The sequence below is a fragment of the Ictalurus punctatus genome, chromosome 17, assembly GCF_001660625.3.
Source record: "Ictalurus punctatus breed USDA103 chromosome 17, Coco_2.0, whole genome shotgun sequence".
Classification (NCBI taxonomy): domain Eukaryota; kingdom Metazoa; phylum Chordata; class Actinopteri; order Siluriformes; family Ictaluridae; genus Ictalurus; species Ictalurus punctatus.
The window spans coordinates 3,530,895-3,543,394 of NC_030432.2; the positions used below are offsets into that span (position 1 = coordinate 3,530,895).

A 12,500-nucleotide genomic window follows, 5' to 3' on the forward strand; every position below is an offset into this window, starting at 1 on the left:
CTTGGGTGAAAACCTCCTTCCCTCAGCCAGGGCATTGAAAATGGGTCGTGGATTGATATTCCAGCATGACAATGACCCAAAACACACGGCCAAGGCAACAAAGGAGTGGCTCAAGAAGAAGCACATTAAGGTCCTGGAGTGACCTAGGCAGTCTCCAGACCTTAATCCCATAGAAAATCTGTGGAGAGAGCTGAAGGTTCGAGTTGCCAAACGTCAGCCTCGAAACCTTAATGATTTGGAGAAGATCTGCAAAGAGGAGTGAGACAAAATCCCTCCTGAGATGTGTGCAAACCTGGTGGCCAACTACAAGAAACGTCTGACCTCTGTGATTGCCAACAAGGGTTTTTAAACCAAGTACTAAGTCATGTTTTGCAGAGGGGTCAAATACTTATTTCCCTCATTAAAATGCAAATTAATTTATAAAATTTTTGACGTGCGTTTTTCTGGATTTTTTTGTTGTTATTCTGTCTCTCACTGTTCAAATACAACTACCATTAAAATTATAGATTGATCATTTCTTTGTCAGTGGGCAAACGTACAAAATCAGCAGGGGATCAAATACTTTTTTCCCTCACTGTATATATATATATATATACACATTATATATATGTGTGTGTGTGTGTGTGTGTGTATGTATATATACATACACACACAAACAGTATCTCACAAAAGTGAGTACACCGCTCACATTTTTGTAAATATTTGATTATATCTTTTCATGTGCCAACACTGAAGAAATGACACTTTGCTACAATGTAAAGTAGTGAGTGTACAGCTTGTGTAACAGTGTACATTTGCCGTCCCCTCAAAATAACTCAACACACAGACATTAATGTCTAAACCGCTGGCAACAAAAGTGAGTACACCCCTAAGTGAAAATGTCCAAATTGGGCCCAAAGTGTCAATATTTTGTGTGGCCACCATTATTTTCCAGCGCTGCCTTAACCCTCTTGGGCATGGAGTTCACCAGAGCTTCACAGGTTGCCCCTGGAGTCCTCTTCCACTCCTCCATGACGACATCACGGAGCTGGTGGATGTTAGAGACCTTGTGCTCCTCCCCCTTCCGTTTGAGGATGCCCCACAGATGCTCAGTAGGGTTTAGGTCTGGAGACATGCTTGGCCAGTCCATAACCTTCACCCTCAGCTTCTTTAGCAAGGCAGTGGTCGTCTTGGAGGTGTGTTTGGGGTCGTTATCATGCTGGAATACTGCATACTGATCATGCTCTGTTTCAGTATGTCACAGTACATGTTGGCATTCATGGTTCCCTCAATGAACAGTGCCGGCAGCACTCTTGCAGCCCCAGCCCATGACACTCCCACCACCATGCTTGACTGTAGGCAAGACACACTTGTCTGAGCACTGACAGGCTGACCCCCCCACCCCTTCAACCTCTGCAGCAATGCTGGCAGCACTCATACGTCTATTTCCCAAAGACAACCTCTGGATATGACGCTGAGCACGTGCACTCAACTTCTTTGGTCGACCATGGCGAGGCCTGTTCTGAGTGGAACCTGTCCTGTTAAACCGCTGTATGGTCTTGGCCACCGTGCTGCAGCTCAGTGTCAGGGTCTCGGCAATCTTCTTATAGCCTAGGCCATCTTTATGTAGAGCAACAATTCTTTTTTTCAGATCCTCAGAGAGTTCTTTGCCATGAGGTGCCATGTTGAACTTCCAGTGACCAGTATGAGGGAGTGTGAGAGCGATGACACCAAATTTAACACACCTGCTCCCCATTCACACCTGAGACCTTGTAACACTAACAAGTCACATGACACCGGGGAGGGGAAAATGGCTAATTGGGCCCAATTTGGACATTTTCACTTAGGGGTGTACTCACTTTTGTTGCCAGCAGTTTAGACATTAATGGCTGTGTGTTGAGTTATTTTGAGGGGAAGCAAATTTACACTGTTACACAAGCTGTACACTCACAACTTTACATTGTAGCAAAGTGTCATTTCTTCAGTGCTGTCACATGAAAAGATATCATCAAATATTTACAAAAATGTGAGGGGTGTACTCACTTTTGTGAGATACTGTTTGTGTGTGTGTGTGTGTGTGTGTGTGTGTGAGAAAATGCCCAAAGCTGACCATGTGAAGGATTTTCCAAGGCCACCAAACATCCAGAAAGAAGCAAAAAAGATTCTAGAGTCAGAATCTAGTGATTTTTTGCGCAGATGTGAACAGAAGTGAACAGAAGTGACTTTCCAATGACCAATCACTGATCACCATTGTTCCAAAAATCCAATCACTAATGACCATTTTTACGAGAATCCGATCACTGTTCATCATTGATAAACCACGCTGGAAATCACAAAGGATAGAGTTTAAAACAAGTGGAATGATTGAGAAAAAGAACTTCATGTTGCGTTGGCCGGGAATCGAACCCGGGTCAACTGCTTGGAAGGCAGCTATGCTCACCACTATACCACCAACGCTTGGGACTCAGTTCTGACTGAAATGTGGAAAATCCCAACACACCATCAGAAAATAATCAGTGTCTATGAACAGTTTCAGCACAGATTAGTGACAATATTATAGTCGGGATTACTTTGCGAAAATTTATCGAATTGTAAAAGATGACTGTTATTAAATAACACCGATACACATGGTAAAATAAAATAAAAGTAAGGTGTAATGCGTTGGCCGGGAATCGAACCCGGGTCAACTGCTTGGAAGGCAGCTATGCTCACCACTATACCACCAACGCAGGACAGATTTCAGAATTGTCGACGGAAAATCATATCATAATTATATAATATAATTATACAAACCCATTTTTGTTGATTTTTATTTTTTTATAACACCACTACGGTGACCGAGAACTGCAAAAGAAAACACAAATCAGAAAATACATTAACAAATCAGACAAAACGGAAATATTTTCTGAATGAATTACTTATTGAAAGCGCTGATTGGACGACACATATGTCAATCAAGATATACAGGAAGTACAGCAGGCTGCGCCAGTACTGGAAAGTCAGTTCGTGTGTGTGCGCATGTGTTAATATGTTTTGTCCGTACTGCGATTCAAGTAAAATGTAAATATCTACGGCGTGTCCTGTGATCTGTTCCCCGTGGCTTAAGTTCTACCAGCAGCCGTATAAAATCATCACGTTTTACACACAACTTGTGTTTCTGCGAAAGCGCTAACCGTATTATCGGTATCCGAACAACTGTCCTGGTTCACACAGCTCTGCTCTTATAGCATTCCTTACTTAACTTTTTTTAATGGGGGATCATTTATTTCCTCTAAACAAACCAGCGTCCTTTAGGTTTGTTTTTAGAGCGCGGAAGCTAATCTTTATGTTGTGTATGGTATGGTGACATCATAATCCAAAATCACCGCATAAGAACGTCCTTCCTCAAAGTAGAGCTGAATAAATTACACTTTCTCATTTCTTCACCATATAAACTTTTATTTTCTAACATTTAAAGTTTCGCTATGGACATAAAAAAAAGTTTAAAATAAACACAGATGTCCACTAATGTACAAGAAACCAAAGTTGTTTACAATTTCTTACTTCCTGTATATCTTGATTGACAGAAGTGCCGTCCAATCAGCGGTAAGTAATCCATTCATCATTAAATAGACCTACCTTTTCCGTTTTACCTGTTTACCTGTCTCGTTAATGTCTTTTCGGATTTGTCGCCGTGTTTATAATTTGTTATTTTGTTTTCGGACTTGTTATTTTGTTTTCATATTTTGTGTTTTGTTTTTCACTTCTCGGCCACCGTACCGCTAACAACACAACTAGCTAGTTTGATAAATTAACTCGGTTGTCCGTTGTGTTCAGAAGCTAACGCGCTAATCCCAAATGCCTCCGTCCTCCCTACACGAGCGCACTACACTCACTATACAGTAAAGTGTTCTCTACGCCCTTTGTAGTGATTATATATATATCACAAGCATGGGTTTGGGCCACTCGAGCCAACGTTGGGCGTGAGGACAAAGTCTCATGTTTGTGAGAAAGATATCTATAGAAATAGCCGGGTTTTTTGCAGTTAGTTAGAAAAATATAACGTCATAAGAAGGTTAGATTAACTAAACTAGCTAATCCAGCCAACTAGTGTTAGCTAGAATCACATCCTTGCGTCGGTTTGCTCATAAATATAATCGAGATGGATTTGTTTGCAGATCTTCCTGCTCCTACGAACAATACAGACTCTGGTAAGAAGAAATACTTCGATTAGAGAGAGAGAAAGAAAGAAAGAAACAAACAAAATAATCTGCATTTGTTGTGTTTTTTTTCTGAATTGCTAGCCCTGGCTAATATAACCCAGCACGTGGAGGTGCTCCAGCTGGCTAGTCACAGCTAGCTAGTTAGCTAAAGACGCTAAATGTTTATTAGGTGACGCTTGTAGAATTTGTGATCAATTTTAAACAGAATATGTGGTAAATATCGTGTGGGAGACGTTTGTTGTGGATGAATAAGCGTCAAACCTCCACCAAACACAATGAAGGGAAGAGTGTTAGCATAGTTCAGCTTAGCTAACAGACAGATAACAAAGCGTTAATAATAAGGCGCTCTGTGGGTTTTCTATGGTCTTACATGGACACCCTGAAGAGTTTCACTTCCCCAAATACAAACACTTAATTCCTTTTATTAATATTAATCTCACCTAGATACTGTAAATTAATACCTAAGAGCTGCTGCTGCATTCATAAACACTGTCCTGTGCTCATCCCAGTGAACTCTTCCTGACATTCTGCTCATACTGAACACAACACACACTCTATTCTGCCTTGTCTGGTAGGGTTGAAGGTTTTTGCATCTCTGTACATTCTGTAAAAACGTGTGTGTGTGTGTGTTCAGGCAGTACAGCTGAAGACGGCGTGCAGGACCGAGGACCGAAGAGACGCAGGGACCCGTGCTCGGATGACGAGAAGAATGAGACGGAAAAGAAAGTTTGTAAAGGTTTTCAGCATTTACACACTCGCACACCATCAGACAAGGTGTGTGTGAGTGTGTGTGGCTGTGTTCATTGTGTGTGTGTGTGTGTGTGTTGCAGGATTGGCTAAGCTGAAGGGTTTTGTGGCGGCACGGCGTGGTGAGCGGGACGACATGCAGGACGCTCACGTCATTTTACCTAACCTTCACACGCATGCAGACACACTACCTACACATGTGTGAGTACACACACACACATATTCTCTCGTTTATTCAGACTCAATCCCAAATCTCTCCCTTTTCTTTTGTACCAATTTATGACTTACACCTCACATAGTGCATCATGTATCTGGTAGAGAGCTGTTTGGGACACAGCCGATGTCCGTCAAACTGTTTATACCGCTGTAAATGATCTCGATCTCTCTCTCTCTCTCTCTCTCTCTCTCTCTCTCTCTCTCTCTCTCTCTCTCTCTCTCCCTGTGTGTGTGTGCAGGTCGAGGCTGGCGTATTTTGCTGTGTTTGATGGTCACGGTGGTGCTCGAGCATCTCAGTTTGCTGCTGAACATCTGCATCGAACACTACTTAGCAAATTTCCTAAAGGTTTACACACACACACACACACATACACACACATTCACTATAATGCTATGTACTACCCTACTACACACACCAGATGGACGGAGAATAGGTGTGCGAGAATAGATATGATGCTGAAATTCTGTTTGCTGCTCTGTGTTCGGTCAGGAGAGGTTGAAAACCTGGATAAACTGGTGAGGAAATGCCTGCTCGACTCGTTTCGCCACACCGATGAGGAATTCCTGAAAAAAGCCTCTAGCCAGTAAGCGTTATGTCGATCGATTCAAGCGTGTAGGGCTGGGCGATACAATATCTCTATCGCGATGATAAATGATTACGCGATACACTTTTCTGAGATATCATTGGTATGGTGATGTATTTATTTATTTGTTTGTTTGTTTGTAATAATTACTAATTAAATTGTACTGGATGCCGTCGATTTGACTTAATTAAAAAAAACAACAACTTAAACTTCTTTGTCCTTGTAGGCCTTAAGGAAAAGTATGGTCAGAGTCACTTTAACGCATTTTTGCTCCGGTTTAGCGGACAGTTTGTTATATATCGGGATGTGTCGTGTATCATAGAGACGCCCTCGAGTATTGCGGTATGATGTTTTTGTTGTGTGTGTTTCAGGAAGCCGGTTTGGAAGGACGGCTCCACAGCTACGTGCGTGTTGGTCGTGGATGATGATCTGTATGTGGCCAATCTGGGAGACAGCAGAGTGAGTATATTTACAACTGCAGATTGTTTCAAGTACATGACTAATCCGGTGTTGGGTATGTGTGTGCGGGTGTGTAGGTTTTTCAGCCCTGTGTGAGAACTAGGGATGTCACGATACCAAAAATCTAGTAGTCGGTACCGATACCACCAAAAGTACACGATACTCGATCCCAAAGTCGATACCATGGTTTGGGTTATATATATATATATATATATATATATATATATATATATATATATATATATATATATATATATATCTCTATCTCTCACACCCCCATAATCTGAATGCAAGCATTAATTTAAATTCACTGATATGGTGGCAGCCCAAAAAGATTTATTAAAAGCATGAACATGTGAATAATTATTAGTGACATGAGGCTACATTTAGCTGACAGGACACGGGCTGAATGGCGATGCATGGTGGCCCATTAGGAGGTAGTGTATAACACTGCAATGTGTTAGCATCGTTAACAAATAACTGGCTATCGCAAACATTACATGGAGCATAAGGTTAGCTGGTTTCACGGCTACAATGTAGCTGCTTCAAACAAACATAATATAGGACCGGCTTTCAGGTTCTTCACCAAATTCCAGGGGTTTCCTCACTTTGTTTGAAATGGCATCGGCTGCACACCGGCAACCGATGCTAACTTTCCTCTCAATGAGTTTTCCTCTCTCCGCCTCTCTGCCCCCCGAGTCAGGGTGGAGCTAAACTTGTTGCCATCTTCTGTAGTTTTTTCCCGTGTGCTTGTAGGCGTTCTTCTTCACCACTTGTGGACCGACTAAAGCACTTGCGCGTATTTGCTGCCCCCTTCAGGTCTGGAAGAATTGCAACCTCGGTACTTTCACAACTAACCGTATCTTCACTACTACAGAAAAACAAGTACCGTCACGTTTTAAGAATGTTGGTACCGAAGTATCGGTTCTCGTGACATCCCTAGTGAGACCCAAATAACGGTAATAAACGGTACGACAGTTTTGCGACGACATTCTGCAGGTGGTACAACTGCAGAGTTTATTTGGGGAAGAAGAAAAAATAAATAAATAGATAAATATTCAAATGTGCCAAAACACATAGTTTAGCTGTAGCATTTCTGATTTTTGACCTGTTGCTATGGTGATATGGGAGGCATGTAACAGATCTCTTGGGGGGGGGGACAATTCAGCGAAGGGGAAAGGACGCGCAGTTGCTCCCGGTTACCTTTGCTTCGCCCCGATTTCATCTAGGAGACCTCTGACCTCTGAAGGATGACCTCACCGGGATTGTGTGTCTGTGTCTGTTCAGGCAGTGCTGTGTCGTTTGGAGCACGCTGAGGACGGAGAGGAGAGGTGTGTGTGTGTGGCTCTCAGTAAAGAACACAATCCTACCATCTATGAAGAGCGCATGAGGATACAGAGAGCAGGAGGAACAGTCAGGTGGGCTTAGGGTTTGTGTAACGATGGGTACGGATCAGGGATACGCCAGATGAAATACTGGAAATGAGTGTGTGTGTGTGTGTGTGTGTGTGTGTGTGTGTGTGTGTGTGTGTGTATATAGAGATGGGCGTGTGCTAGGTGTGTTAGAAGTTTCCCGCTCCATCGGTGATGGCCAGTATAAACGCTGTGGAGTGATTTCAACGCCCGATTTGAGACGCTGCGCACTCAGCCCTAAAGACAAGTGAGACACACACTTTGTGCTGTAGATCTGTGATAGTGTGTGTGTGTGTGTGTGTGTGTGTGTGTGTGTGTGTAAGTTGTATGTTAAACTGTATAAATTGTGTTAGTGTGTGTTTTGTTAATCTGTCCTGTGTGTGTTCAGGTTTGTGATTCTGGCATGTGATGGACTTTTCAAAGTCTTCTCAGCAGATGAGGCTGTTCAGTTCATCAACAACATTCTACAGGTGTGTGTTTATATGCACATGGTGAAACAGCCTTACAACACTGCAATTGTTAAAATTGGGATTGACTGATGACCATTCTAGTTTCTGGTATGATGATGCTGGAGGTTTCGGATAGATTGGCAGTAAGGTTTTGGGCCAGTTAATTATGATGTACGATAATGGTTTTGGGGAATTTGACAATAATTTGATATTGCTGACAACAGTGGAGATCTCGGGGTTTGGGGCTGATTGATGGTGGTAGTGGTGGATGTTAGGGGCTGATTGATGATGGTGGTAGTGGTGGATGTTAGGGGCTGATTGGTGGTAGTGGTGGATGTTAGGGGCTGATTGATGATGGTGGTAGTGGTGGATGTTAGGGGCTGATTGGTAGTGGTGGATGTTGGGGCTGATTGATGGTGCTGGTGGATGTTGGGGCTGATTGATGGTGCTGGTGGATGTTGGGGCTGATTGATGGTGCTGGTGGATGTTGGGGCTGATTGATGGTGCTGGTGGATGTTGGGGCTGATTGATGGTGCTGGTGGATGTTGGGGCTGATTGATGGTGCTGGTGGATGTTGGGGCTGATTGATGGTGCTGGTGGATGTTGGGGCTGATTGGTGGTGGATGTTGGGGCTGATTGATGGTGCTGGTGGATGTTGGGGCTGATTGATGGTGCTGGTGGATGTTGGGGCTGATTGATGGTGCTGGTGGATGTTGGGGCTGATTGGTGGACGTTGGGGCTGATTGATGGTGGATGTTGGGGCTGATTGATGGTGGAGGATGTTGGGGCTGATTGATGGTGGTGGATGTTGGGGCTGATTGGTGATGGATGTTAGGGGCTGATTGGTGGTGGATGTTAGGGGCTGATTGGTGGTGGATGTTAGGGGCTGATTGATGGTGGTGGTGGATGTTAGGGGCTGATTGATGGTGGTGGTGGATGTTAGGGGCTGATTGATGGTGGTGGTGGATGTTGGGGCTGATGATGATGGTGGTGGATGTTAGGGGCTGATTGGTGGTGTTGGAGGTTTGACACTGATTGGTGGTGGTACTGGTGGAGGTTTGAGATTGACTGACTGATGATGATGGATTTGGGCCGATGACACCGGTGGAGACCGTTTTGATTGTAACGGTGGAAAAAGGAGACTTGGGCAGTAGTGGACTCAGTGCCAGGTTTGGCATTTGGGTCAGCTCTGTTTACTTGTTCACCTCACACCGGACTGTCTGACATTGTATTCATCTGTCTGTCCACCATTTCTTTTCTCTCGCTCATCTTCGCTCTGCTTCTGTCTCGCAGGATGAGTCGTTGGAAACCAAGGAGGGGCAGAGTGTGGAGGATGGGCGTTACGAAGCTGCTTGTCAAAAACTGGCTACCGAGGCTGTGAGGCGAGGCTGTGCAGACAACGTCACGGTCATCCTGATCTCCATCGACTTTTGACACGTTTCTTTCTCACACACACCAGCTGAGAGTTTAGGCTCCATGTTGCATTTTGAAGCGGACGTTTCTAAAAGACTTTCAAACACCAAGTGTGGGGATTTACAACCAAATAAAAGTCCAAACTTTATCGGACATGCCATGTGTTTGTTTTTATGTTTATAACATTTTTTTACTTGCAAATTAGATGGAAAGAAATTAACTACAGCTGAGAAACAATAAATCATCAATAAAAAAGCTTTCATGAAACTTGCTTTAAAGTGACGCTTGAGACTATTTTTCCTCCTCCTATTAAAGGTAAGATTTTTCTTTCTTTTTTTTTCTTTTTTTTTTTTAATGAAGATTAGGTGGCATTGAATTCAATTGACATTTGAATGATTTCCTCCCCATATACATGAAGCTCCACCCCACAGTAGCTCAAGAGTCACATATACTATCCATAAAATGAGGCATAACCAAACATGGACTAGCATTCGTGGACCAGAAGTCGGTTTACCGAATGGGTTTTTCTCAGCGATTTAAACATTTGTTAAGGCAACAGCGTATCCCATTGCTTTTTTTTGTTTGTTTGTTTTACACCCCCACGTTTTACACTTCTTCCAGGCTTTTTTTTTATTTTTTTATTTTTTTTTTTTTACACAAAAAGAATAAACAAAATTGTCCATTGCCCCTTTAAACGCCATTGTACCTACACTAATAATAACAATGTCTCCACGGTGAACTTCTCACAGGACCATCGAAAATACAGCACAAGCTTACAGATTAGCGGCAGTATTGTTCGAGACATCACAAATAGTTCAATCTAACTAGACTTGTATGTGTTTCAGGGTAGAGTTTGTCTTTAAAGTTGTGGAAGATGAAGCAGTTGGGGGGACTTTTACTGTGACAAGCGGTGAAACCGTCACCTGCTGCTTCACATCACGGATGTACGGGGGGGAAAAAACTGCAAGTGTGTAAGAGGAGAACATCTGTCTGCACAAGAATACTTTTTATCAACGTTATTTAAACCGTTTATCAAGACTGTGATCTAGCTTGGTTGTAGTTTAGCTGATGCGAAAGCTAGGTTTCCGTTATGTGCGCTGATGTGCTGTCCGTTATCTCCGAAATGGCGCGTTAACCCCGGATTATTACTGTCGAGTTTAAGCGTACAACATTTCAACAATTAAAGTTTAATTAAAAAAAAGTATTGATTAATTATTTAAAAAGTAAAGTATTAATGATGATGTGTTAGTGTACGTTCGGAAAGGAAACGCAGTGAGAGCCCTAAAATCCGGTATGGATTACTTCCTGGACTTTGACGAGTGCATCCGGGACTCTCCGGTATTCAGGTACCAACCGCACTGCGCATGCGCAGGATTTGTCCTGACAATATAGAAAACCCTCTACATTTATACCATATACTAAATATTTCTATAAACTTTATACTTTATTGAACTGAAATATGTAGCGTGGAATTTAAAATGATTTTAAAATAATTTTTAAATCAGGTTACCTTTAAAAAAAGAAAAAAAAAGAAAAGACAAAACTGCATTTAGTTTCAGTTCCATGAACGGCATCCTGTTTATCTCTACATTTATGACCTAATCTACTTGTAGGAAGAAAACAACAACAACATTATTGTCAAATCTTGAAGAATTATACAACTATCCATGTCATTCTGATTATTAGCATCATTTAAGTCTGTCTCTGTCTGAGGCAAAAGTAGCTCACTTTACCACAGGAGTTATGATCATATCCTCTTTCTCACATCACTTCCTCAGGCTGTCTTTGGAGAGGTGTGAGAATGATCTAGAGGAGCTGGAGAGTCGCATGGAGAAGGTAAGGATTAACTACAATAACACACACACACACACACACCACATGCTTGTGTAAGTGTGTATGGCATTTTACCTGTGTGTCTGTCCTTGTTCGTCTCTCTGTAGGTGATGAGGTTGTGTAACAAGATGGTGGACGATGGCCAGGTGTTTTGTTCATCCAGTCAGATCTTCCTGTCTGCGCTGGATGAGCTCACGTCACACCATAAAAACAACACCGTTATAGAGGTGTGTGTGTGTGTGTGTGTGTCCATCAGTGTGTCAGTCCATCCGTGTTTTCTGCAGCTTTCCCAGCCCCTCCCACAAACCCATGTTAAAGCACTACAGTGGGTGTGTCCAGATCCCAGGTTTTTAAGGTAACAGATTAAACACACAGACCACTGAAGCTTTAACCTCTGTCTGTGTGTGTGTGTGTGTGTGTGTGTGTGTGTGTGTGTGTGTGTGCGCGCAGAATTGTCTACAGCAGTTTAATCAGGCTCTGCAGGAGATGATCCACTTCCACACAGTGAGTCCCAGGTTTCTCAATTATAAACACTATAATTTGATCATTTTTCAGTTTCCAGTAACTCACTGAGTCAGTCAGTATTTTGGTGAGTCAGTCAGTAACTCAGTTATTCAGGCAGTAACTTAGTCAGGCAGTGTACCAGTGAATCATGTTATATCTCAGTGAGTCAGCCAGTATCTCAGTCAATATTTAGTTGAATCTGTCAGTTAGTATCTCTATGAGTCAGTTAGTAACTCATTGAGACAGTTAGTATCTTAATGAGTCAGTCAGTAACTCACTTATTATTCATTCAGTATCTCTTTGAGTCAGTCAGTATTTCAGTGAGTCAGTCAATATTTTGGTGAATCTGTCAGTCTCTCTATGAGTCAGTCAGTAACTCAGTGTGTCAGTCAATATCTGAGTGAGACAACCAGTATCTCATTGAGTCATTATCTCAGTAAGTTGGTCAGCAACTCATTTATTATTCAGTTAGTATTTCAGTGAGCCTGTCAGTATTTCTCTGAGTCTTTCCATTTTTCAGCAGTACAGTCAGTGCGTCGGTCAATATCTCTGAGAGTCAGACGTTATATGTTCATGACCCAGTCAGTATCTTTATTAGTATAATTGACCAGTCAGTTCAACTGGTCAGTATCTCAGTGAATCAGTCCGAATCTCATTGAGTCAGTTAGTATCTCAGAGTCAGTCAGTATCTCATTGTGTCAG

The 12,500-nt window shown here is 42.5% G+C and overlaps 2 protein-coding genes and 2 non-coding genes across 6 annotated transcripts in view; 2 read left to right on the forward strand and 2 right to left on the reverse strand.

Moving 5' to 3' along the window:
* Positions 1-2,364: 2,364 nt before the first annotated feature.
* Positions 2,365-2,436, reverse strand: trnag-ucc (transfer RNA glycine (anticodon UCC)). The gene has a single exon. It is a non-coding gene; the product is annotated as a tRNA-Gly (tRNA).
* A 200-nt stretch (positions 2,437-2,636) lies between these two features.
* trnag-ucc (transfer RNA glycine (anticodon UCC)) lies at positions 2,637-2,708 on the reverse strand. The gene has a single exon. It is a non-coding gene; the product is annotated as a tRNA-Gly (tRNA).
* Positions 2,709-2,982: 274 nt separating this feature from the next.
* Positions 2,983-9,739, forward strand: ilkap (integrin-linked kinase-associated serine/threonine phosphatase). 3 transcript variants are annotated; one of them, XM_053687428.1, is made up of 10 exons: positions 2,983-3,564; positions 4,816-4,907; positions 5,012-5,129; positions 5,384-5,490; positions 5,635-5,728; positions 6,100-6,187; positions 7,475-7,605; positions 7,727-7,846; positions 7,988-8,069; positions 9,342-9,739. In XM_053687428.1, the coding sequence occupies exons 3-10, from the start codon at positions 5,065-5,067 to the stop codon at positions 9,480-9,482; spliced, it is 828 nt and encodes a 275-aa protein (XP_053543403.1). In that variant the 5' UTR covers positions 2,983-3,564; positions 4,816-4,907; positions 5,012-5,064; the 3' UTR covers positions 9,483-9,739. The 3 variants fall into 3 exon arrangements, with proteins under 3 accessions (XP_053543403.1, XP_017346043.1, XP_017346045.1); XM_017490554.3 differs by lacking the exon at positions 2,983-3,564 and adding an exon at positions 3,593-4,169 and having other exon boundaries at positions 4,816-4,917; XM_017490556.3 differs by lacking the exon at positions 2,983-3,564 and adding an exon at positions 4,143-4,169.
* Positions 9,740-10,344: 605 nt separating this feature from the next.
* The window catches only part of zgc:162872 (BAR_ACAPs and ArfGap_ACAP domain-containing protein), an 8,556-nt gene continuing 6,400 nt past the window's right edge, over positions 10,345-12,500 (forward strand). Inside the window, exons 1-4 of the mRNA XM_053687166.1 lie at positions 10,345-10,807; positions 11,240-11,297; positions 11,402-11,521; positions 11,745-11,798. Coding sequence (XP_053543141.1) covers positions 10,755-10,807; positions 11,240-11,297; positions 11,402-11,521; positions 11,745-11,798 — 285 coding nt within the window. The 5' untranslated portion in view covers positions 10,345-10,754. The remainder of the gene's footprint in view (positions 10,808-11,239; positions 11,298-11,401; positions 11,522-11,744; positions 11,799-12,500) is intronic.

Bases quoted from the DNA above. Each gene is read 5' to 3' on its own strand.
- ilkap (XM_017490554.3), top strand. From the start codon at position 4,121: ATGGATTTGTTTGCAGATCTTCCTGCTCCTACGAACAATACAGACTCT. The intron at 4,170-4,815 runs GTAAGAAGAAAT...GTGTGTGTTCAG, and splicing joins TACGAACAATACAGACTCTG to GCAGTACAGCTGAAGACGGC. The intron at 7,847-7,987 runs GTGAGACACACA...GTGTGTGTTCAG, and splicing joins GCACTCAGCCCTAAAGACAA to GTTTGTGATTCTGGCATGTG.